Source organism: Microtus pennsylvanicus, chromosome 2, assembly GCF_037038515.1.
Source record: "Microtus pennsylvanicus isolate mMicPen1 chromosome 2, mMicPen1.hap1, whole genome shotgun sequence".
Lineage (NCBI taxonomy): Eukaryota > Metazoa > Chordata > Mammalia > Rodentia > Cricetidae > Microtus > Microtus pennsylvanicus.
The window spans coordinates 68705577-68731629 of record NC_134580.1 but is presented as its reverse complement, the minus strand read 5'-3'; the positions used below and the strand labels follow the sequence as shown (position 1 = coordinate 68731629).

The following is a 26053-nucleotide window of genomic DNA, read 5'->3' as shown; positions in this document are numbered from 1 at the left end:
TACTCTAATCCCTGAAGATATAACCCTAACTAGGAATGTTTCAAACAGTTTCTACCAGATTTCATTGCTATTAAAGCCTTGGTAAACTTTATAGTAAGAGTCCTAGTAACTAACTAAGGCCAATCTGTACTACCTAGGGTACTCTTCTGCTGCTGTCCAATGCCTAGAGATATAAAAACTGTCAGAACCAAAGAGTTTCTCCTTGCTTACCCACGCTGTCTATCCAGGTAGAGCCAAAGAACTTGTTAATTGACTGGTAACAATGTCACATGGCTATCACATACCCAATATGATGGTATTCTTCAAAAAATACACATAACTCTAATCTAATCATAAGAAAAATATCAAACATAGAGGAAGTACCACTCTACAAAGTAACTTTAAAAAATTTTTCTTTAAAATCACCAAGGTCCTGAAGACAAGGGAAGACTGAGAAACTGCCAGAGAAGGCAAGGAGAGGACTACTAAATGTCATGTGTTGCCCTGGACGAGATCCTGAAACACAACTGGGGTATAAATAGAAAATCTGTTGAAATCCAAATGAAATTCAGTGGGGTTTTGTTTGTTTTTTGTTTTCCAAGACAGAGTTACTTTATGTAGCTCTGGCCTGAACTCAGAGATTCATCTGTCGCCTCTAGGTCTCAAGTGCTAGAATTAAAGATGGGTACCAACACTGCCCAGCTGAAATTCAGAGACAGCTCAGTAGGTGAAGGCATCTGACCCCACACCTGATAACCCAAATCCAACCACAGTTATTGTCCTCTGACTTCCATTCACACATTATATGTATGTGTACCCAAACACATAAACTAGTGGTTTTCAACCCTTTACAGTTCCTCATGCTGTGTTGACTCCAACCATAAAATTAATTTGCTGCTACTCCATAACTGTAATTTTCTACTGTTATGAATCATAATATAAATATCTGATATGCAGGGTATCTGATATGCAACCCCCATGAAAGGGTCAATGAGGTCATGACCCACAGGTTGAGAACTGCTGACATAAACTAACCCATCCCCATGAAATAAAAGTAATAAAACAGCAAAGCATGGTGTCACGAGTGAGGCAGAGACAAGCAGATCTGTGAGTCTGAGTAAGCTTAGCCTTATCTACATAGTAAGTTCCACGATAGCCAGAGCTTGTAGAGAGACCTTGTCTCAAAAAACAAAAACAAAAATAATAAAATATATTATTGGTTTCTTACCTTTACAAATGTACCATGTAAGATGTCAACAAGAAGGTTGGTAAGAGGAATTTAATTCTACTTAAGCAATTTTTGCTTAAATCTAAAATGAGAAATTAATTTTTAAAACTTTCTTTTTAATGTAGCTATCACTCTCAAAACATCAATGTCATGAAAAACAAAACATTCTTAAAGTCAGGAGGACAACATTACTCCTAAAATGGTGAATGAATGAATGAATGAATGAAAGAAACAGTTAAAACTAAGTGCAGGCAAGAATGTGGAGCAATGAGAAACTGCAAAGCAGCAGTCACTGTGGAAGACAGTCTGGTGCCCTCTTCTGGCCTGTAGACATACGTGCAGACAAAACACTCATAAAATTAAAAAAAAAAATTTTAAAATATGATGAACCTCAATCTTTTTTTTTTTCCCCCCCGAGACAGGGTTTCTCTGTAGCTTTGGAACCTGTCCTGGAACTAGCTCTTGTAGATCAGGTTGGCCTCGAACTCAGAGATCCGCCCGCCTCTGCCTCCTGAGTGCTGGGATTAAAGGCATGCGCCACCACCGCCGGGCTATGATGAACCTCAATCTTACAATGAAGTTAAAGAAGCCAGTCTGAACACAGTACTTAAGGCATAATGATTCTACTACATATGACATTCTGGAAGAGGAAAACTACAAAGATAGTAAAACGGCTGCCAGAGCATGAGAAAAGAACAAATGAGCGAAATGCTAAGTAAAACTATTCTTTACTATTTTCCTTTTCATTTTTTTTTTTAAATCCTGAAGCAAGTGTCTATGTACCAACAGCACAAGAGAACACAGGTCCATGCAGACAGCAGTCAGGGATCATACCAGTACTTCTGTTCTCACAGGGGTAAAGGCCTTTATGACGAGAGCCTAGGCGCGTCTACACATAGATCTAAGAGTCTTCTAGTCTTCTCTATGGAAGACTTCTGAGCTAATCTGTTGAGATACTGTTCATAGCCAAAGATACAGAACAGAAACACAGTTACACACTGTCTTTGTCTAACTTCATCACACACAGAAGATATGTCAGTTTAGACTACTTTTGTTCAAGACTTTTTTTTAACACCATTTACTTGGTTTTTTTGGTGCTGCTTTAAAGAAAAAAGAAAAACAGCACACCAAACGCCATTTATTTAGTGTATGTGTGTATACAAGTGTACCACTATAGCATACATGTGGAGATCACATGTGAGAGTTGGTTCCCCTTCCCCCATGTGGGTCCTAAGGATAGAATTCAGGTCCTAAGTCTTGGTGGCAAGCACCTTAACCCACTGGGCCATCTCACCACCCTGGTTTTGCTATTCTTAGACAAGAGGCATGTAGCCCAGACTGTCTTCAAACTTGCTAAACAGCCAAGAATAATCTTGAGCTCCTGCTCCCCCTGCCTCTACCACCTAAGAATAACCTTGAGCTCCTGCTCCCCCTGCCTCTACCACCTAAGAATAACCTTGAGCTCCTGCTCCTCCTGCCTCTACCACCTAAGCACTGGCACGTGTGCCCCACTATGCCTATCTGGCCTACTTTGTCCCCAGCACTGTAAGAGATACTAATATATTTCAGTTCTGTGAGGAAGTCTGGCACAAACAAAAGCCAACCTAACAAATAACAATAAATGAAACAAAGGAAAATAAGATAGAAGGAACCAAGACAGCTATTCTACTTGGGAACTTAGAAAAATGCTTCTTTAAGGAGTTAACATGATGAGCTGAGATGTGGATCAATAAGGCAGAGTTGGGTGAGAGGTTCTAGGCAGAGAACAGGAAAAGTGAAGGCCAAAAGGGAGCAACTTACGCCTTCAAAGTTTATTAGGTAGGCAGGATAAGAATAACCAGAGTAGGGCTCGAGAAATAGCTCAGAGCACTTGCTGTTCTTGCATAGGATCTACCTACATGGTGGCTCAAAATTACCTGTAAAGTTCAGTTCCACGGGACCCAACACCATCATCTGACCACAGGTGGTACACATATATACATGCAGTCAACACACACACATAAAATAAATCTAAAAATTAAAAAAAGAACAACCTAAGTAACATCTTTGAGCTCAAGATGTAAAAATATGAGAATCATTTAAAACCTCAAACCTCACTAACACTAACCACCAAAACCCAATCATAATCAGATTAACATCTCTATGTCTCAATGTTAAAGCTGGTGTGGAGGAGCAGGTCCACACGTTCAAGGCTGTCCTAATCTACATTGTGGGATTCAGACCACCCCCAGGGCTTCATAACAAGATTCTATCTGAAAACAATACACATCTCACCCTTGTTCTACCACACAGACACCTACAAGGTAAACATTGTATTTTTAACTGACTCTCTAAAATATTACCATTCCTCTCATCCATATTTATATCTCTGGTAGATATGAAGAGGGCTCTACTTTAAATCCGCTATTGAATTTTTTTAAGGCATTACTTTACACGGAATGACCGTAAGACCACAGACCCTGGCTACTAGGTTGGGTTTAAATTCAGGTTCCATAAGTCACATGGACTCCTAGAAGTTGCATAATCTTTCTCAGTTCCTCATGGGTAAAATTCTGACAGAGTTAAAAAAGATAAAATGTGACACAGAGAATTCACTTTGTTCAAGACCTAGGGCTGAACCAGAGGGATTATGGAAACTATAATTTGCTTTAGTAAATTGTTTGAAAGATAAATCTGTTAAACTCCCTTGGGTGCTATTTTTCCTGGGTCACAAATGTGTTCCTTGAATCTAGAATGTAACATCTGACAGTCATTAGTCTCAACAGAGAACAAGACAGCCTGGCTGGACTAGAATATAAAGCTTTCACTTGCTCTTGTTGGGTTCCACTGCTCTTTTCTGAGACAGACTCTCACTATGTAGCCCAGGCTGCTCTCATACTTGGCAATTCTTCCGCTTCAGCCTCCCACATATTTGAACCAGAGGCATGAACCACCATGCCTGGCAACTTTTCATAGTCATCAAGATTTTTACCACTAAGAGCTGGAGAAACAGCTCAGAGTTAAGTATACTTGTTGCTCTTGCAGAGGACCCAAGCTTGGTTCCTGGCACCCACATATCTGCTCATAAGCATCTGTAACTCCAATTCCAGGCGATCTAATGCCTTCTTCTGAAGTCTATGGGATAGGTACATACATACATATAGAGAGAACACTCATAAATATAAATAAACCTTAAAAAAGATTTTAATACTATCCAAAGGTACTGTTAAATAATTTTTCATGTAATTTATTTTTATTTTGTGTGCATTGGTCTTTTGCCAGCATGTATGTCTGTGTGAGTGCTGGATCCTGGAGTTACAGTTGTGAGCTACCATGTGGTTGCTGACAATTGAACCCAGGTCCCCTGGAAGAGCAGTCAGTGCTCTTAATCGCTGAGCCATCTCTCCAGCCCAGTTAATTATTTTTAATTGCTTTCTCCAAACCCAAGTGGTCATAAAATTAAGGTATTCATCTATTTATCACTAAAACTGAATTACCACACATCACTCTTCATAATTTAAAGTTGATGATTCAAACTTTAAAAGTAACAGGGAGGAAAGTATATGGCACATTGCTATGGGATACCTTTGCTTAATACCTCCTAAGTGAACAGTATGTAAACTTGTGCAAAATTTGGAGACCAGAGAGGCAGTGTAAAGGGTGTTTTGGCCAAGCCGGACAACTGTTGCTTGATTGGAACCTACAAGATGGAGAGAAAGAATTAGCTCCAGCAAGTTGTCTGACATCTGGCATGCACACCTTCCCATCCCCCCCACAAAATAAATGTTAAAGATCTTTAATGTGTATAGGTGTTTCGTCTGTGTATCACATGTATGCAGTGCCTATGAACACCAGGAGAGGGCATCCAACTCCCTGGAACTGGAGGTATAGATGACTGAGCTATCACCTGGGTGCTGAGACTAGACCCAGGTCCTCTGGAAGAGCAATCACAGACACTAAGTACTGAGCCGTCTCTCCAGACCCGTGTAAAGAAATATAGTAATAAGTAAAAAAAAAAAAAATTAAAAAATAAACAAAATCGTTGGGTACATTTTTTTCTTTACAGGTTTACTACCTTGACTTATGTTGTCAACTAAACTGATTTTGATTTTCTTTATAGCAAACCTTACAGTTTGTCCAGTTCCTTTAGAAAAGTCTCAAATGACTGTTTACTTGATTTATATTTATATTTAGTCTTTAGGTCACAGAAGGCCTTTTCAGGGTGATGAAAATGGAGAAAAAAGGAATTTCACCTTTCTAAAAATGAGTTTTCAGCTCTATAATTATGCATAATGTAAGACAAGCATCCTATCTGGGCCAAGATTTAATGCCTTGGTTCCTAGGAGAATTAGAGTCGTGCATAAATTTGGGGCAAGTTCTGCAAAACCTCCATTGATGCTGAATCACAAACTCATTGTTAAGATTCACCAACACGAATATGTTCTCTAACACAGCAGCCCCTCTGGCAACATCTCTTTCATTTCCTACGCTAGAAACAAAATGGGACGCATTCAATCTTGCCTGGCAATTACCACGACTTCGGGCAGCCCTCTCAACAACAACAATTTGCTAGGACGTAAAAAGTGGGTATCTCATTCACCTGGCCTGAAGTGGCGCGGCCTGGCTAACCCACACTGCTGGCTATTGTACTGGTCTCCGAAAACCTCACAGCTGCAAAACACCTCAACTCTGCGGACTTTGAGGGAGAAAACCAAGGGCGGGGCGGCGAATGATCAGAATCGTTAAAAACTCATAGCAGGTAGGGGACGCAGATGCAGACAGGCTGGGGCACCAGGGTCCGGCGCCGCTCGTTGGCGACCAGGCCCTTCACACCCGCAGCAGCACCCCCGGGCCCGGTTCATTCATTTGACAATTCCGCGAGGCGCTCTCCACCGCGGGCCTGCTCGCAGGGCCCCCGCCCCAGCCTCGGACGCCCCAGCCTCCGGGCCGCCCGCCAACCTCGGACGCCGCCAGTAGAGCCCCGCCGCGCGCTCTGCTCACCTGAACCCCAGTCCGGTCTCCAACCCCAGCGGGCGCCCACACCCCCCGCCCTGCCGGCCGCGGGCTCCCCGGCCTCCGCCCCGCTTCGCCGCCTGACCTGCCGGGCTCGCGAGACCGCGGCGGCGCGCGTCCGCCCAGGCTCCCCCCCACCCCCCCGCGGCCCTGGGTGCCCAGCGCGCGCCGCCGGGTCCCCGGGGTCCAGGCTGGTAGGTGCGGCCCCCGGCCCACTCACCTCCGCCGGGCCGCGACCGAGGGGCCTGCTCTAAGCCGTTTAAAACCGCTTGGGCCGCCGCACACCCCGCAGTGTCCTCGTTGTTTATTGGTCCTCGGAAGACCGCCTCTCGCCCTTTTATTGGTCCGTTTGAAAGGACTGTGGGTACGCGCCGCCTGCGGCCTTAAAGGGGCAGCGCGCAGCTGCGTTTCCTTGAGCTACGCGTCAGGAGAGCAGCCAATGGCTACCAACGACTTCAGAACGAAGAGCGCAAGGTGTGTGGAAATCTATGCATTCCCAGCCATCATCATGCTGCCTTTACCTAACTGCGGATGTTTAAACTACTGTCAACATCTCTGCCTTATTTTTTTGTTTTGAGAACTTGCACTCGCAAATATTGATCGCGCAGTTCTGTGTTGAGAGGCAACTGGGCTGTAGTGGAAAGAACCTCGAAAGAGGCAGGATGCTAAATTATAGTCTTGGATTTCTTTTGAACAAATCACTGGTCTCAATCTGGGCTTCAGTTTCCTCCTATAGAAAAAGTTTCTGGGGAGTGTAGTTAGGAAAGTTAGCTTCTAAGGAAGGATTGGAGTCTAATATAACACCAGTGAAAAGGATAAGAATAGATTCAAAAATATTCTGGCAACCAATAAGATTAGGTACAAGTAGATCCTATTTATTAGGTGGATCCTATTTAGAAAAATGAGTCAAAGACAGTGCTAGGATTAGAGCCCAGAGACAGGGGGGGCTGTTATGTCAGGAGAGGCTTGCCTCAAGGGGTGGAAGGGGAGTTGAGTTCTATGCTTGTTTACTCTCAGGTACCAATGAAACGTACAAATAGAATCCTGTGAGTAGGCTTAGGAAACACTAAATGGAAGCTGCAAGCAAGATCAAGTCTTAAGTGGTATTGATTTGGGAACTGCTTTCTTTAAAGTGAATGAGACTACAGGGGAAGAGAATGGAAAGGTAGGTGGTATGGAAGGAGAGGAACTACAGCACACAGGAACCTTTGGAAAATGGACGGCAAGGAATATGCAGAAACAGTCTTCTCCAGACACTGGCCATTGGTTTACATACATAAACAAAAACTCAGAGGCAGATCCTGGGCTTCAACCTGAAGAGCAGAAAAGCCAGCCACCGGCTCTTACCTCAACCTCAGTCCGAAAATGGTGATCTTGCCTCCAGGAAACCTCAGAATGAGACTGAGACGGAGAAGTGTCTCCTCCCGTTTTATAATCCTCTCTAGTTCTGGGATTAAGCACATGCACCTGGACTACTGCAGGGCTTCTACGGAAAACTAGTGCAGCTGCTGGGATTAAAGGTGTGTGTCCGCCGGGCAGTGGTGGCGCACGCCTTTAATCCCAGCACTCGGGAGGCAGAGGCAGGCGGATCTCTGTGAGTTCGAGACCAGCCTGGTCTACAAAAGCTAGTTCCAGGGCAGGCTCCAAAAAACCACAGAGAAACCCTGTCTCGAAAAACCAAAAAATAAATAAATAAAGGTGTGTGTCCTTGCTGCCTGGTCTATAAGGCTGGCCAGTGTGGCTGTTTTACTTTTCTGATCTTCAGGCAAGCTTTATTTATTAAAATACAAATGAAATGCCACTAGACATAAACATATATAGTTTCTTTAAATATTATCAGATGAAATCTAAAGAATACATTTAAAGGAGAGGTTGATGGTTATCTCAAATTTGCTCAATAAAGGATGTTTGTAGTATGGGTTCTGAAGAGTTTTACAACAAGAAGGCAAAATCTTTTTATCCTCAACACCTTTTTATGTCAAAGGTGAGCATCTGAGATGTCCTAATCCATTCACTCATCCATTTGACCAGTTGTTACTGAACACCTAGTATGGAGAAGGACTGTTCTAGGCTTTTGGAATAGTCAGTAAACAAAAATAGACACACACACAAATTCCCTTCACTCAAGGAGCTCTTGTTATAGTGGGATGTAGATAATCAACACAAATAAATTATGCAGTATGTTCTTAGACTGTAATTTTATATACACATGTGTATGTACGAACTTGTAGAGGCCAGAAGTAGACACCAAGTATCTTCTTCAATTGCTTTCCACCCCTCCCCCTTATTTTTAAATACAGGGTCTCTTACTAAGTCTGGAACCCACCAATTTGGCTAGACTAGCTGGCTAGCCAGCCCCAGGTTTCCTCCTGTCTTCAGGTCTCCAGCGCTGCACCAGGATTGCAAGCATATATTACCATACCCAGTTTTTTTTTTTACATTTTTTTTATTGATAAAAGGAGAATAAAGAAAAGAAAGAAAAAAAAACAAATTTCCACCTCCTCCCAGCCTCCCATTTCCCTCCCCCTCCTCCCATTCTTCTCCCCCTCCTCCCACCCCTCTCCCTTTCCCCCCACTTTTCTCCCCCTCCCTCTCCAGTCCAAAGAGCAGTCAGGGTTCCCTGCCCTGTGGTAAGTCCTAGGTCCTCCCCCCTCCGTCCATATCTAGGAAGGTGAACATCCAAACTGGCTAGGCTCCCACCAAGCCAGCACATTAAGTAGGATCAAAACCCCGTGCCATTGTCCTTGGCGTCTCATCAGCCCTCATTGTTCGTCATGTTCAGAGAGTCCAGTTTTATCCCATGCTTTTTTTGGTAACAGTCCAGCTGGCCTTGGTGAGCTCCCAGTAGATCAGCTCCACTGTCTCAGTGGGTGGGTGCACCCCTCGTGGTCCCGACTTCTTTGCTCATGTTCTCCCTTCTTCTGCTCCTCCTTGGGACCTTGGGAGCTCTATCCAGTGTTCCAGTGTGGGTCTCTGTCTCTATCTCCATCCATCACCAGATGAAGGTTCTATGATGATATGCAAGATATTCGTCAGTATTGCTATGGGATAGGGTCATTTCAGGTTCCCTATCCCTGCCCAAGGAATTAACTGGGGACCTCAGCTTGAGCACCTGGGAGCCCCTCTAGGGTCAAGTCTCCTGCCCATCCTAAAGTGGGTCCTTTAACTAAGAAATGGGGTTCCGTGCTCCCCTATCCAACCTTCCTTTATCCCGATCCTCCTGTTTCCCCAAGTCCCCCCTCCTTTCCTTCTACCTTTTTTCTCCCCATCTCCCCTTACCCCCATCCCACCCCACCCCCAACATCCCACTTTTCTCCCCGGCAATTTTGTCTACTTCCCTTATCCAAGAGGATGACTATATGTTTTTCCTTGGGTTCACCTTCTTACTTAGCTTCTTTAGATTCGCCTATTGTAGACTCCGTGACCCCTATTTATGGCTAGAAACCAATTATGAGTGAGTACATCCCATGTTCATCTTTTTGGGTCTGGGATACCTCACTCAGGATAGTGTTTTCTATTTCCATCCATTTGCATGCAAAATTCGAGAAGTCATTGTTTTTTACCGCAGCGTAGTACTCTAATGTGTATATATTCCATACTTTCTTCATCCATTCTTCCATTGAAGGGCATCTAGGTTGTTTCCAGGTTCTGGCTATTACAAATAATACTGCTATGAACATAGTTGAACAAATGCTTTTGACATATGATAGAGCATCTCTTGGGTAAATTCCCAAGAGTGGTATTGCTGGGTCGAGGGGTAGGTTGATCCCGAATTTCCTGAGAAACCGAAACACTGACTTCCACAGTGGTTGCACAAGATTGCATTCCCACCAGCAATGGATGAGGGTACCCCTTCCTCCACAGCCTCTCCAGCAAAGGCTATCCTTGGTGTTTTTGACTTTAGCCATTCTGACAGGTGTAAGATGATATCTCAAAGTTGTTTTGATTTGCATTTCCCTGATTGCTAAGGAGATTGAGCACGACCTTAAGTGTCTTTTGGCCATTTGAACTTCTTCTGTTGAGAATTCTCTGTTCAGTTCAGTGCCCCATTTTTTAATTGGGTTAATTAGCCTTTTAAAGTCTAGTTTCTTGAGTTCTCTATATATTTTGGAGATCAGACCTTTGTCTGTTGTGGGGTTGGTGAAGATCTTCTCCCAGTCAGTAGGTTGCCTTTGTGTCTTAGTGACAGTGTCCTTTGCTTTACAGAAGCTTCTCAGTTTTAGTAGGTCCCATTTATTCAATGTTGCCCTTAATGTCTGTGCTTCTGGGGTTATACCTAAGAAGCGATCACCTGTGCCCATCTGTTGTAGGGTATTTCCCACTTTCTCTTCTATCAGGTTCAGTGTTTTCGGGCTGATATTGAGGTCTTTAATACATTTGGACTTGAGTTTTGTGCACGGTGATAGATATGGGTCTATTTTCATTCTTCTACAGGTTGACATCCAGTTGTGCCAGCACAATTTGTTGAAGATGCTTTCTTTCTTCCATTGTATACTTTTAGCTCCTTTATCGAAAATGAGGTGTTCATAGGTTTGTGGGATTAAATCCGGGTCTTCTATACGATTCCATTGGTCGACTTCTCTGTTTTTATGCCAGTACCACCCTGTTTTCATTACTGTAGCTCTGTAATAGAGTTTGAAGTCAGGGATGGTAATGCCTCCAGACAATCCTTTATTGTATAGGATTGTTTTGGCTATCCTGGGTTTTTTGTTTTTCCATATAAAGTTGATTATTGTCCTCTCCAGATCTGTGAAGAATTTTGATGGGATCTTGATGGGGATTGCATTGAATCTATAAATTGCCTTTGGTAGAATTGCCATTTTTACTATGTTGATCCTCCCAATCCAAGAGCAAGGGATGTCCATCCATTTTTTGGTATCCTCCTCAATTTCTTTCTTCAATGCCTTAAAGTTCTTGTCAAATAGATCTTTCACTTCCTTGGTTAGATTTACCCCAAGATATTTTATGCTGTTTGTGGCTATCGTGAATGGAGAAGCTTCTCTGATTTCCCTCTCTGCTTCCATATCCTTTGTGTATAAGAGGGCGACTGATTTTTTGGAGTTGATCTTGTATCCTGCCACATTACTAAAGCTGTTTATCAGCTGTAAAAGTTCTTTGGTGGAGTTTTGGGGGTCGCTTATGTACACTATCATATCATCTGCGAATAACGAAAGTTTAACTTCTTCCTTTCCAATTCGAATCCCCTTGATCCCATTATGTTGTCTTATTGCTATTGCTAGAACTTCCAGCACTATATTGAAGAGGCCATACCCAGTTTTTTACGTGGCTGTTGGTACTAATGATTGAACTCAGAGTCCTCCTGCTTACACAGTAAGCACTTTACTGACTGAAGCATCTCCCAGCTCCCCTTAAAGACTATTCAGCCATGGCTAGCCTGGAGCTTGCTATATAGATCAAGCTGGCCTTGAATTCACAGAGATCTGCCTGCCACTGCTTCCTGGGTTCTGTGATTGAAGACACAGACCACCACCGCCTGTTTAGGACAGCAGTTTTAAAGGAGAGTCAGTTCAGCTGAATGCTGCTGTAAAGTGCTCTTTAAAGTCTTTTCTTTTTTTAATCCCCTCTAATGAATGGAAGTAGGGGAATTTCAGGGGACAGAGATGGGATTTGTGTGTGATAAACCATATGTAGTTTTTAGTCTTTCTGTGGAGAAGGCAGTGGTTGGGGCATTTTTAAATGGCTGGCTACACTTGTTTAAACCTCATGATGATTTGTCATAACTCAGTAGCATCACCTGCCCCCTAGAGGTAGTTAAGAATTTTTCAATGCTAAGGTGTTGCCAAGGCTCTGGATTCAGACCTGTACTACTGATGATTAAACAGGACAGACTGAGCTTTCTGCAAATAGCTTGGAGGACGAAGAATCTCTGAACACACACAGGCAGCACCGAGTTGCCTCCCCTCGTCCTATGTGAATCTTATAAAACAGAACCAGAGCTCCTTCTGGGGAAGGCCAGCCTATAGGATGAACAAGGTCCTATAGGGACAGAACCAAAGCATCACCATGCGGTAGAGAACACGTGGTTATAAACTACTTAAACAGAATGTGTAAGTCCTGGGGATGCGAGGGGCACAGTGGGTGCTGCTCGGGGCACAGTTCTTAGAGGGCTTGCAGTGTGTAAATAATTGACATTGGTGTTACACAGCTGTCTGGGATTCACTGAAATCCGCACGATTCAGTTCTAGCTCTGGATTACCTCAGTTGACCTTTCGTGGAGGTTTTTTTTTTTTTATCTATAGAGTAGCTCTTTGCCTTGTTATAACTTTATTAGGGTTTGGGGTTTTGTCTTACTGTTTTTCTCCCTCTATTTAAAGTCTGATTAGAAGAAAAGAGTTGTGTGTTGAGGCTAAGTTGGTTAGTTGGATTGGGTCGGCTTCTTGGAGTTGGGCTTCTGAACATCAAGATAGCTGAGTGGAGCTCCTCGTGTGGAGACCTCAGTGAGGGCGCTCAGCTGAGCCAGACTGAAGTTGTCCGACCGCCTCTTTTCAAAGTTCAGGAAAAATAGTGCCGTTTCAGACCTCCTAGAGGGAGGGGTGTGTGGCTGCCTTAGTATTCTGTCGCTCATGATATTTTAAAAACTGGATTTTTAAGAGTCTGTTGGTATTTCACAACGGGGAGGGCCACTGTTTGTGGCATCCTATAGTTTTATAGTTTTACATTTTGTGTGTCTCTTCCTTTTTGGAAAAACCTACCTAGTACAAGCCACCGCATGCACAGACTGCCCAGTGAGTGGGTTGGTTCTCCACAGCCCTTGGTGTAGTACAAAGTCCAGCCATTACCATTCTCCCGCGTTGCTTCGACGCGGGATGTTTCTTTTGTACATTTTGGCTGCAGTATTGGTGGTAGAATATACTTTGATGGATCATCTCTACTTCTGTATTTATTTATTTATTACTAGACCTCAACCACAGTCTTCTCCCCTCCACTCTCTGCCGTAGGATGTACTGTATGTAGTCATGCACTTTGTATTAATATATTAGAAATCTACAGATCTGTTTTGTACTTTTTATACTGTTAGATACTTATAATCAAAACTTTTACTCTAGGGTATTGAATAAATTTAGTCTTACTAGAAAATAAAAAAAAGGTACTTATCTGTGTACTTACTAGAGTTATTTGTGACTTCATCCTAGGGTCCCCAACAGTTCTACACAAGTGTAGCACAGCACACTACATAGCAGGGATCAAAGCGAACACTGTATTCTTTGAACCAGACACAGGAAACTCATGTCAAGTACTGTGGCTGCTGAGTAACCCTTAGGCATTTCTATAAAGTCCATTAGGGTTGGAGCAGGTGCTCTTCTGTGTATAATCACAAACTGCCTTCTGGTTGAAGTATCCCAACCTTGGGATGTAGATCCTTATTTCCAGCCTAAGAGAAACAGCTTCAATGATTGAATTTCTTTTGCCTTCAGTTGAAGTGCTCCTGAACAATCCTCTGGAGATAAAGGGGACACTAATACGCATCTCAAGTGGCTGTCTCAAAGATGGCGAAGCCTTTCCTAGCTTATGCTATGTCACAGTTAATAGGTGCTGGTTAAATGAAGGGGGAAAGTAACCTTTTAAATAATGTCTTTAGCCCATTTTTCCAGCCTCCAAAATGTAGACTATCCCAGGAAACTTTGACCACAGAAACATCAGCCTCATAGAAGAGGAAGGAGGCAGAGGGAAAGATAGAAGCCTCATTGGCTGTCAACAAGCGCTTAACCCATAGGGAAGAACAGGCTATCTGGGTTCTTGGTGCTCTATGTTCAACAAAATGAGGTAGCTTAGTAACTAACTTAACCTTGGGCTTAAACTCAGAATTTTAGACTGAGTATGTTTTAACACTAAACTGGAAATAAAACTCTTCCTGATGTGGAGCAGGAAAATGATCTAGAAGACAAACAGGTGAGCGAGGGAATGTTGGGAAACAGTCATCTTTCTGTGTGAGGAAAAGCTATAGACCTTGGAAAAACAGAAAAGGGCCTCAATTGTTCTCCCCCACTGTTTAGTGGCGGTGTTGAGGGCCCTCAGATCTTCAACCACATTTCCTCTTAGCACCCTTTGCCCTTAGTTCTTCAAACGCTTCTAAGGTGCTCATCACCGCTGCCTCTCAGTTTTCTTTAGCCTAGGTGTATATAAATGTCAGTTCATGTCACACAGACCTTCCCACCAGGGTCAGAGACATGGCTCAATGGGTAAAGCTTCTTTCTGTCAGGACAGATGGCCTGAGTTCTCAGGTCACAGAACTGATTCCCATACATTGTCCTCTGACTGCCACAAACATGTACGGAATGTCATGTACACACTCAAAATAAGTCATATAAGAATTCTCTTCCTTAGAGCATCCTGTAGGCCTTAGACCTTTTTATCTTAGGTTCCACCATTTGTTTTTATAATACTGAAAGGCAGTGACCTCACTTTGTATGTAATTTGCAAAAATATACTTGTTTATTAATTTTTTTCAAAATATATGGTTTGTTTAGTTTTTGTTTGTTTTGTTTTTCAAGACAGGGTTTCTCTGTGTAGCTTTGGAGCTTGTCCTTGAACTAGCTCTGTTGGGCAGGCTGGCCTTGAACTCAAAGATCCACCTGTCTCTGCCTCCCGAGTGCTGGGATTAAAGGCTCCGCTCGGCACAATATATGTATTTTTAATGTGTATATGTCTATATGTACACTGTATGCTTTCAGTGCCCAAAGCGTCCAGAGTTAGGTTCCTTGGAACTGGAGTTACATGTGGTTGTGAGCTGCCATGTGGGTGTTGGGAACTGAACCTAGAGTCTCTGCAAGAGCGGTAAGCACATTTAACTGCTAGTATTATTCCAACCCATTTCAGTGATTTCAAAAAATATATTTACTTTTATTTTATAGGCACGAATGTTTCATCTACCTGCAACACAAGTGTGGCCATCTCTCCAGCCTGTTTTGTCCATTTTTGAAGACAAGTCTTACTAGCCCAGCCTGGCCCCAAACTCAGAATGCCCCATCTCAGCCTCCAGAAGGCTGGGATTACAGGCACAGGCCACTAATCTGGTTAATCAGAATTCTGTGGTGGGTGTGTGTTATGTGTGTAAATGGAGGCCACAAGGCAACCGTGGGTGTCACCCTTCATGAGCCATTCCGACAACACGCTCTCACATATACCGAAGGAGGCTCTTGCTGTCCTGCAACTCTCCAACTAGGCTGGCTGGCCGACCAGTAAGGCCCAGGATCGCCTGTCAACATCTCTCCAGTGCTGGCATTTCAAGTGTTTGCTGTCATTTTTGGATTTTTTTTTTTTTAGACAGGGTCTCATTATGTAACCTGGCTAGCCTCAAACTCACTAGAACAGGCTAGTCTACCACATCTGCCACCACGCCCACCATGCCTCACAGAAAAGCAAGGCCTTTACTGACTCCACTGTCTCCCTAGCCCCAGTTTGTTAGAATCTGACTCATCCTCTGCCAGTAAAGGGTTCAGGCTTTGTATCTGGAGAACTGGACAAGGAATTCTCAACCTTCCTCTTAGCCCTAAGATTCTAAGATTCTTCTATTCTTGTTATGGAATCTTGTTTTCTTTTTAAAGAATGTTGGGGAAGAAGGGATTGAGTTGTCCTTGAACTACTCCACTGAGTTTTGTTTCTGGTAAACCTACCCACTGCCCAGACTGGGGAAATTATACATTATGGTTTAGATCCAGATCTCTTGCCAACCAAACACAACTTTCTTACTTTTTTCATTTTTCTTAGGGGCTGGAGAGATGGCTCAACGGTTAAGAGCATTGCCTGCTCTTCCAAAGGTCCTGAGTTCAATTCCCAGCAACCACATGGTGGCTCACAACCATCTGTAAAGAGGTCTGGGGCCTTCTTCTGGCGTGTGGGCATACATGAAGGCAGAATGTTATATACATAATAAATATTTTGGGCTGGAGAGATGGCTCAGAGTTTAAGAGCACTGACTGCTCTTCCAGAGGTCCTGAGTTCAATTCCCAGCACCCACATGGTGGCTCACAACCATCTATAATGAGATCTGATGCCCTCTTCTGGCATACAAGCATACATGGAAGGAATGTTGTATACATAATAAATAAATAAATCTTTAAAAGAAATCATTTTTCTTCTTGTTCTTTTGGGGAGCAGGAGTGGTGAGGGTGCTTCTGCTCATCTCCAGACTGTGAGATGGGATGCTTTAGGCATGGGTGGCACCTAGAGCAGGGACATTATCCTAGCAACTCTACATGTGCATAGCATTAGGACTAGAAAGCTTCCTACTTTTCACAGGAATAACATACAGAGAACCTGAGGTGGGCTCCCTGGTATCTTATTCCAACCTTGGCATACAGTGGGTAAATAAGGAAAATAGGGTTGGCTTTTAGGGTCTTCTCTGTGTAGCCCTTGCTGTCCTGGAACTAGCTCTGTGGACCAGGCTGGCCTTGAACTCACAAACATCTGCCTGCCTCTGCCTCTGCGTGCTGGGATCAAAGGTGTGTGCCACCACGTCTGGCAGGATGTAGCTTTTAAAAAACTGGAGTATGTGTAGGCAAAGTGCCGGAGATACATCCAGTCTCATTCTGGGATTTTTCACACTGGGTTGCAGTTTTGCCGGTCGTCATCATTGCGAGGCAAAGTCAAGTTCTATGACATGACAGACCTCAGCAAATGAAAACAGAAGTAGACGATTCATGGTATCCATGTCATGACACTAGCTTTTGGAGCCTGGAGATGCCACTAGTGATCATGATTGTGATCCCGCCTGGACAGGCAGCGTCCATCAACCCCATGACCTGCCGTCCTTGCTCTAGAGGAAATCAGGGCAATGTGTCAGTGAAGTCTCTCGTCTTGACTTGTGTTCTCAAGATGAGCAGAAACTCCAGCACAAGCCCCATTCCCTTCGTTTCCCTTCACGGGTCACACGTCTCTGAAGATGTAAGAGGTGATGTCCCTAAATAAATTTTCTACATCATGGGTCTGCCAGATAGTGCAGGTGCAAGATTAGTCACGACTCCAAGCCAGCCAAAGTCATTAAGAAAAGCTAAATTTATATTAAATTATCATAAAGCCCTAAAACACTGAACATAGTGGTTAAATAACTCCAGAAAGTCCAATCTCTCCAGTGAGTAATGTTAGAATCATTACACATGAGCATGGGAAAATCACTTCCATTAGTTTAGGACAGAGAGACTTCGCCCTTTGTACAGAGTAAATCAGTGCTCAAATAGATATTTCCTCAAACATGTCCTTTCTACATTCTGAACAGCCCAAGTGCAATAAGAACCTTGCCCCTTTCCACTCAGGAGGATGTCACACTCTTCTGGTTTTTTGTTTGTTTTTTTCCCCCTCTTCCCCAACTATGAATTTAAAGACTCAAATGCTGCCTCATTCAGTGTGAAATGTCCCTGTTTCCTCTTAGAAGTGGCACTGTATTTTTCTCAGTTGGTGTACTGGAAAAGGCCCGAGAACACGACTATTGGTTTGACATCTGTCTCCTGCTCCTATAACTGACCAGAGAGAATTTGATCTTGTCCTGTTTTTCATGCATATGTTTGGCTGCTGATCTCTGACTAGCAAGAACCATGAGAGACATTTTAAATCAGAAAAATTCTCCTAAGACCCTGTGCTCCACTCTCTCCTGCCATTCTCTCCCGTTACCTTGGTTTCTAGGGAGAAGTGCCTGGACTTGCTCTGGAGAGGCCCTTACTGCCTCTCTACTCCTTGCTCACCACTTTGTGTCTTCCTTGGCCCTCCTCATCACCAGACTCTAGAGATTGATGGTGGTACAAGGCTAGGGTAGGAAAAGCAAACCTAGACTCTCCTTTCTCAGAAGTGAAGACATTTTAGGGCAGCACAAAAAGTCTCCACTCTGCTGAAAGAAGCCCTGGTACAAAAGAGCATGAAGCAAGTGGTGGCACTTGGGTGTGGACACTGCTGGAAGAGCTGGCATGGGAGCTTTGCCACCATAGAGCCACAGGTTGTCCATGAATTTGTGTCCCTGAGCACTTGAGAATGAACTCAAGAGTTTCAACTTCATAATACTTCTCCTGAGCCCCTGGGTAACTTGTGTTTGTCTGGCTGCTCTTCCTGACCATTTAGGAAAATGTCAGTGATTCTCTGAAAGGCTGTTACAGAATTACTTCTCTTAGAATCCCCGAGAACGGGAGAGAGAAAGGCAGAAGAGTGAAACTCAGGTAGGACACTGTGCTTGACCTAGGCAGAGTTTCTTAAAGGTCTTAGAGGTCTAGTCTCCAAGGCTCACAACCCAGTTAAAGGCTTAGGAAGAGTACTGGCCAATAGCAGCACCAGGAGGGAGTTCCTTTTAGTTAGTTGCCATGACAGGGGTCTCCAGTTATCCAAGACAGAAATGGCCCCAGACATTCCAGCAGGAGGAAGAGCAGCTTAAGCCACCCACACACTTCACCTGCGTCATAGCTGACCAAGCTGTGACTCCTAAGTGAGAAAATGTCCACTGCCAGCAATGGACAAAACACCAGGGCTCAATACCCCACAAAAGCTTTTCATAGTTACCAGCTTCTGAGGCTGGAGGTTTCCAAACACCCAGACCAGCTGGGACGATTCTCCCTTCTCTCAGCCTCTATCCATTACCTTTTACCTTGTGACCTCCAGTCCCAGCCCCTAGTAGGCCAGTTCACAAAGAAGCCATCCTATCAGCTGTGACAGGCAAGAGTCTTACATCATCGTTTGCATCGGTACTGTGGGGCAGGCACAGAGGGTGCCTGGGGAGAGAGAGATGGAGCTCTATGCTGACCAGGAATCATGCTTAGCCCAGTTTCAGGGGCCCTAGAGCACAAGAGGTGAGGTTCATGGTAAACAGGTCTAAATTCTTGAGATGTGCCCTCATTTCTTGTCCCCAGGTAGTTGTGGACTCAGGTGAGCAACAGGCTCTATGGGGGCTTAGAAGCAGTTTGGAGGAGGAGGAGGAAGATGAGCACATGGGACAGGGGCCTGCACAAGGATTGGAAGTCCATAGAGAAGGAGTGGGCAGGCAGGGAAGAGAATGTGGGTCCTTAGACCTGGCTCTCTGAGGAGAGCTTGCGTTCATGTTTCCAGCCCGTGTCTGGCAGAGAGCCCCGTCTCTCTGGAGTGGCTGCGGTGTGGACGCTGCTACACTCTGACTGCTCTTCTTGCAGCAGCTGCTCTGTCTCCGTGTCATCTAGGGAGCCAGAGCTGGCCTGGATGGACACTGTGTCTGTCTTCATGCATACGTGATCCCGTAGAAGGCCCCCCCGGGAGCTTCGCAGTTGCTTGAGGTCATCCCATTCAGCATCATCTCCAGAGAGGAGGCAAATTCCCTCTACAATCTTGATCTTCTCCTTGGTGTAATTGTGATCAGGTCCACCCTGGGGTGGAGAATGGAGACACGTAGTCAGTTGGCATTCTATAAATGATTTCATGGTAAGCTGAAAATGGAAGCAGAACTGAAGTGGCTATGGAGAACAAAAACCCCACAGACTGGTAGAACAATGTGGTCAAAGCAAAAATAAGGTCCGACCTAAGGGTAGCTGTGGTGATGATTACATTATCACAGAGGGAGGGGGAACCATGGCTTCTGGTCCTACACCAGCCTTTTACTAGCTATGCTATCTCGAGCTAATTACTTAACACTTCTAAAACCCAGTCTTCACATCTGCAGTATAGGGAATCAAAGCATCTGCAAGTCACACCAATTGCTGTAGGGCTAAGTGGGGCAATTCATTGGATGCAACTGTTGGAGGACTGGACACGATACACTAAAGCATGTCAGCTGTTGCTGTATTGTCACCATGCGTTGTTAATGGGCATCATGCCAAAAAGGAAATCAAAAGCAATTCAGTATGCATTTATTCCAGGTTTTAAGTTGTATCATATACTAGTCTGTTGCATCATTCTTGTGGTTTATTAATGGGGCATCATGCTGGCATAAGTAATCAAAAACAATTGGCAAAAGCAAGTCAGTATGCATACATTAAGGATTTTTGTGTACTGTGGAATTCAACTTCACAGGTACTAAGGTCCTGCATTAGCAGATTCTACATTAGGAGCTTGATGATGGGCTCAGCCTTCAATCGCACAAAGAGACAGAGTCTGCAAGCGCATATAGAAACTCTCTGAGCTTATGTGAATAACATGCAGGCCACTGCAAGTCCTCATCACAGAAATGCACTGAGTAAGTTGGGGAGAGGTGGGGTACACAGCAGTGGTAGTTCTGGAAACACCATTTTCTCTACACACAGAGCAACAGGTACCTGGAGTCAAGAGGAGATCAGAAGAGAAAGGGGGAAAGACTATCAGAAGGGTGAAAGAGCTGCTGAGGAAGAAGCAGACAACAAGAGAAAGAAGTCACACAGTTTTCTTTTTCCCTTTTTGTGGTAGTGGGATGGGCCCTAGGGCCTTGCATGGCCTAGCCCGTGCTGTACTGCTGAGTTACACCTCAGACCTATTTTCAGCTCTAACTGATAACCTTCATTGTGATTCTTTTCTGGGACAGCCCACATTCCAGGAACTCAAGAATCCTCAATAGTCTTTCTCAGAAAGAGAGGAGAGGTTTCCAGTCCCCAGAACCGTAGGTAGTTTTTTGAATTATAGTGGCAGCTTTTAAAATACTTTCTGGATCCAGGGATTACCGTGTACAGTGAGGGTCCAGCAGGGTTGACCTGCTAAACAAATCAGAGCAGACTGCTAAGGGTCTTCTTAGAGGAAAACTTGATGAAAGTTACAGGATTTTAGAAGAAATCAAGTTCTATTGGATTAGGAAAACCTGACATCTTAGACCTCAGATCCCTGGCAGTAAAAAAGGACTATTTTTCATTTCTAAATCAGTAAATAACTTTGTAAAGACTTAACAAAACATTTAAAAAATAAAAACACATAAAACCTTCAGATTTCTATAAAAATCTCTTAAAAGCTTAAGAGCAAGAATAAGGAAAAACTAGCCCTTCCCAAAACAGGTATTTGGATCAGAGATTAGACAAAGAAAAAGTTCAGGAGCTTTTGGGTTTGGGGAGTAATGTCCATAAAAGCCCCCTTGCTTTAGAGGGGTACAGCCGCAGCACAGAGTTACGACGCCCCCAAGGCGGAAAGCACCCGCACACCTGGACAATCTCTTTCAGGGAGACACATACTCATTGCTTTCAGACCTGAATCTTCTAACCTGGCCTTTGCTATGGTCCCCCAAAGATTCTACGTTTACAGAAACCCAAGTCACATTCAGACAGCACACGACCCTTCCTCCTCCACTTAACCAATTCAGTCATAACTCCTCTCTCCTGCTCCCCAACCCCCAGAAAAGCCTAAATAGGTAGTTCCATTGTTACCTCTTTTTTATAGCACAGTTGATTGTACATGGTTGGTTTGGGAACTGCTTCAATTTTCACTTCCTGAGTGGAAGTTCGATAGGAAGGGTTGCTGTAGGTCAAGTTTCCCATCCCAGGATCCGTGAATTTAGACCTTCTGCGTCTTCAAGAGGAAAATTTAAGCAGAATTAGTTGAGATCTTTATAGGAATGATACTGGGGGAGGATGTAGCCTATGTGGGAAGCAGCTTCTCTGCAGGTCCCAGTGACCTACAGTATGACCCTGTCTCCTGGCATCCACACCCTTCTGAATCTCACCCCTCGAGTGTGGGCTGGAGCTGGTGACCCATTTTGTGTGAACCCATTATGCAAAAGTACTAGATACTGGATTAGCTTCTATCTCGAGTGGTGTATCCTATCTCCTTCCCTCCCTCTCTTTAAAGAAACTGCCACGTTGTCAGTTGTTTTCTAGAAAGGTCCACAGGCAAGCAGCAGACGAGAGGAACGCCAACCAATAGCCAGTAAAGAACTAAATCCTGCTAACAATTATTTGAGTAGATTTGGAAGGATTTTTTTTTCCAGTCAAACCCTGAAATAATGTCATAACTCGGCTGTTACCCAGACTGCAACCTGTGAGAGCTCTTGAAGCTGAGCACAGTGAAGATGCATCCAGATTTCCAATCCACACAAACTGTGAGGCTATGAATGGTTATCATGTGAACGCAGTGCTTTTGGGGTTACTTGCTATGCAGAGATGGGTCTTTGTCTTAACCCCACCTCCGTGATCTACTAGCTAGACTATGGGTAGACATAACCTAATCTCTCTGAAGCAGGTCCTTGTCTGTAAAGGGAGGAGTGATACCTCTGTTACTGGGTGTGGGGCTAGGTTTATGCTCAAGCTGTTAAGAGGGGAGAACCTCAACTGAAAAAACGAGTTTACAGCAGTGGTTCTCAACCTGTGAGTCGCAAGCCCTCAACAAACCTCTGTCTCCAAAAATATTTACATTATGATTCATAACAGTAGCAAAATTATAGTAATGAAGTAGCAACAAAAATAACTTTATGGTTAGGGGTCACTACAACATGAGGATCTGTATTACAGTGTCACAGCATTAGGAGGGTTGAGACCACTGGTGTATAGGATCAGTCTGTAAGCAGGCAAACCTGTAGGGCATTTTCTTAGTGGTTGATGTGGGTGGGCCTGGCCCATTGTGGCTGGGGACACTCCTAGGATGGCTGTTTAGGTTCTATAAGAAAGCATGCTGGAAGTTCAGTGTGGTGGTGTACCCCTTAATCCCAGTACTCCAGAGCTGAGTTTGAGGTCAGCAGGGTCTACAGAGCAAGTTCCAAGTCAGCCAGGGCAACACAGAGAAACCCTGTCTCAAAAAATAAAAAAACAAACAAGAAGAAAGCAGACTGGGCAAGCTGTGACAAACAAGCCAGTAAGCAGCACCCCTCCATGGCCTCTGCATCAGGTCCTGCCCCCAGGTTCTTACCCTGTTAAAAGTTCCTGCCCTGATTTTCTTTGATGATAACAATGATGTGGAATCAAAATAAACCCTTTCTTCTCCAAGTTTTTGGTCATTACAGCAATAGAAACACTAAAATTACCAGGTTAGGACGTAAATAATACTGTCCCATTAAAAGACAAGTGGTATTATTATTATTTTCAGCAGTGGCTGCAAAATCCAGATTGTTTTGTTGTTTGCAATGTTTAAATCATTGGAAGAAAATATAAAGAAAAAGGTGCATACAAAGATCCTAAGTTGAAAATGACTCATTGCGCCTTCTCAGAGTCGTGCCCAGGGAGCAATGCATGTGGACTGAGAGGTTGTGTAGTGTGAAAGGAAGACCATTTCCAACTCCAGTGGTTGGAGGTGGAGAGGGCATGAAGAAGTCAGCACCCGTAAGGGCTGAGGCTGTGACAGAGGGTTTCCACTCTCCTCCGCTCCAGCTAGGCTATGTGGAGGGGTATTCAGCGAACTGGGAAGCTTCAAGAGAACCTAGACAGGCTAACAGAAACCAAAGAACATGTCACCCATAGAGCAAAGCTGAGGTTACCTGTACAGCATCAAAACTGCAATCACCACCAAAATCAACAGAATACTGAGGAGCCCACCGATGGCATAGCTGATGTGAAGTCCTTCACCTAGGAGAACAGAGACAGGCAAGCACTGATGTTGCTGGTGTAAGGGTGCCTTTTGTCTGAGGATGGTGAAGGGTCACAGAAGCAAGGAGCAGAGGATGGGCGGGAAAGAATCTCCAGAACCAGCCTCACCACTTACGTACTGTGACATAAGAAAGCGTCTCCAGAACCAGCCTCACCACTTACGTACTGTGACATAAGAAAGCATCTCCAGAACCAGCCTCACCACTTACGTACGATGTGACATAAGAAAGCATCTCCAGAACCAGCCTCACCACTTACGTACGATGTGACATAAGAAAGCGTCTCCAGAACCAGCCTCACTACTTACATACTGTGACATAAGGCAAGATGCTTAACTTGAGTACACATTTCTCATCCGTTAGACATAACTGTGGAAACTGAATGGCAGTGCACATGTATAGACATAAGTACCCCCTCTAATTTATGATTTCTCTTTTGTCATTCTAGTTACCCATCATCAATGACAGCCTGGAAATAACATTATATTACAATGAGAAATTAAAATCTTTGGAGAGAAAAGAGCAATGATATTCATATAACTTTATTATAGTAGATTGTTAAAATGTTTTATTGCATTATTAATCACTGTTGCCTAGTTTAAAAAATAAACTTCATCATAGATATTGTATGAATAGGAAAAACAGAGTGTAATAGGATTTAGCACTACCTGAGGTTTCAGGTTGCATTAGTGAGTTTAGAATGTATCTTTCATGGATAAGGACCATATGTGCTTATCAAATGCCTGGCAGGCACACTGGAAATGGTGACTTTTAGGATTATTATTTCTGTGGATTTAGTCAATGAAGAGAGTTGATGAAGACTTTTCACAAAAGCTAGGAGAAAAGTGAGTCCATAAAGGTAGGTGTGATGGTGGACGGTGTACCCAGACTGTGGTCCATAAAGCTAGGCGTGATGGTGTACCCGGACTGTGGTCCATAAAGCTAGGCGTGACGGTGTACCCAGACTGTGGTCCATAAAGCTAGGCGTGATGGTGTACCCAGACTGTGGTCCATAAAGCTAGGTGTGACGGTGTACCCAGACTGTAGTCGCAGTACTTGGAAGACAAGAGGCAGGAAGATTCAGAGTTTGAGGCCACCATAGCCTACATGCTAATAGTCTGTTTCAAAAGCAGATAAACAGGACCTACCTGGAGCAGCAGGTACAGCCTCATTGGAATGTACACAGAGGCCCAGCTGGGCATCCCTTTCAGAGCATCTGTGGGGCATAAAAAACAGACATGAAGGCTTCTTGCATGCAAACAGATCCTCACTGTCTTCCAGGAAAGAAGGGAAAGGCTGTGAATAGGGCTTTCGGGCCTGACGTAATCTATCAGGGAGTCAGGCTCAGCAGGTAAAGGTGCTTGCTGCCAAGCCTGCTGACCTGAGTGTGATCCCTGGAATCCACACAGTAGAAGGAGAGGACCAACTCATACAACTTGTCCTCTGACCTACACATGTGCTGGAATATGTGCCCCCAAATGGAATGAAAATATAATGTATTAAACCAGGCATAGTGGCACAGGCCTTTAATCCCAGCACAGGGGAGGCAGAAGTAGATAGGCAGACCTCTGCGAGTTTGAGGCCAGCCTGGTCTACATAGGAGTTCCTGAACAGCCAGAGATACACAGTGAATCCCTGGGGGGGGGGACCAGTATTTTCCAACTGCTATGCCATGCTTAAATATGTTTTCAATTATGTACATTTAAAAGTTGCAGTTTTAGAGTGAGCTAGACAGAGTTCTAAGGACACCAATTCAAATCTTTCCTATACTACAAGAATGAATGAGAAACAGCTGCTAACCAAGCAAATCTGATTGGTTATCACAAGGTTAAAAAAATTGTTTTTCTTCTCTCCATTGTCTCACAAGGGAATAAGCAAGACACCCAGAGGGAGTGCCCAGCTAGTGCACTTGTAGGGCTCATAAGGTAACTCTGGCATATTATGACAAGCAATTGGAGGCACCGCCCAACAGCCTGGAGGAGAGACCTACAGACAGAACACGACAATGAATCTTCAACTGGAACTGAGGAAGTGCATACGGTGAGTATTGGAGCTTCCCAAGTGTGAGGGATAACCCAAGCTACATAGTGACCCTGTCTGAAAAAAACATTTAGGCAGAATGGATAGGAAATTGTCAAAGAATAAGCAAAAAAATTAAAGAAATACTAGGTATTGTTATTATTGTTTCTTCAATTGTGGGACATATGCACATAAAAATAGCTTTAATAAGAAAAAGAAGAGGAAACTTTTTTCTTTTAGCACCTATGTTCTGCTTAGTCATGTGTGACAGGGTTTCTCTATAAAGTTATATTCCAGCTAACACACTTAAATAATCAAAACATTTATTACCACAGGATAGAAAGAAATAACAAGGGAGGTGGTGATGCAAGTCTTTAATCATAGCACTAGAGGGCAGAGGC

General features: G+C 43.9%; 2 protein-coding genes across 7 annotated transcripts in view; both read right to left on the bottom strand.

The window, feature by feature from the left end:
* Nucleotides 1–6508, bottom strand: part of Ckap5 (cytoskeleton associated protein 5) — a 91228-nt gene extending 84720 nt beyond the window's left edge. For 2 of the 4 annotated variants that reach the window (XM_075961373.1, XM_075961375.1), the window contains exon 1: nt 6420–6508. The gene's annotated coding sequence lies outside the window, so the exon portion shown is untranslated. Of the gene's footprint in view, nt 1–6187; nt 6235–6419 lie in introns of those variants that run through there. The other 2 variants (XM_075961374.1, XM_075961376.1) reach the window with 1 other exon arrangement.
* Nucleotides 6509–17198: 10690 nt separating this feature from the next.
* Nucleotides 17199–26053, bottom strand: part of Lrp4 (LDL receptor related protein 4) — a 52342-nt gene continuing 43487 nt past the window's right edge. Inside the window, exons 35-39 of one of the 3 annotated variants that reach the window (XM_075961372.1) lie at nt 24782–24849; nt 23526–23613; nt 21487–21628; nt 20419–20480; nt 19416–19533 (exon numbers count right to left, since the gene is read on the bottom strand). In XM_075961372.1, the coding sequence (XP_075817487.1) occupies nt 20436–20480; nt 21487–21628; nt 23526–23613; nt 24782–24849 (343 nt within the window). In that variant the 3' untranslated portion in view covers nt 19416–19533; nt 20419–20435. Of the gene's footprint in view, nt 19534–20275; nt 20481–21486; nt 21629–23525; nt 23614–24781; nt 24850–26053 lie in introns of those variants that run through there. The other 2 variants (XM_075961370.1, XM_075961371.1) reach the window with 2 other exon arrangements.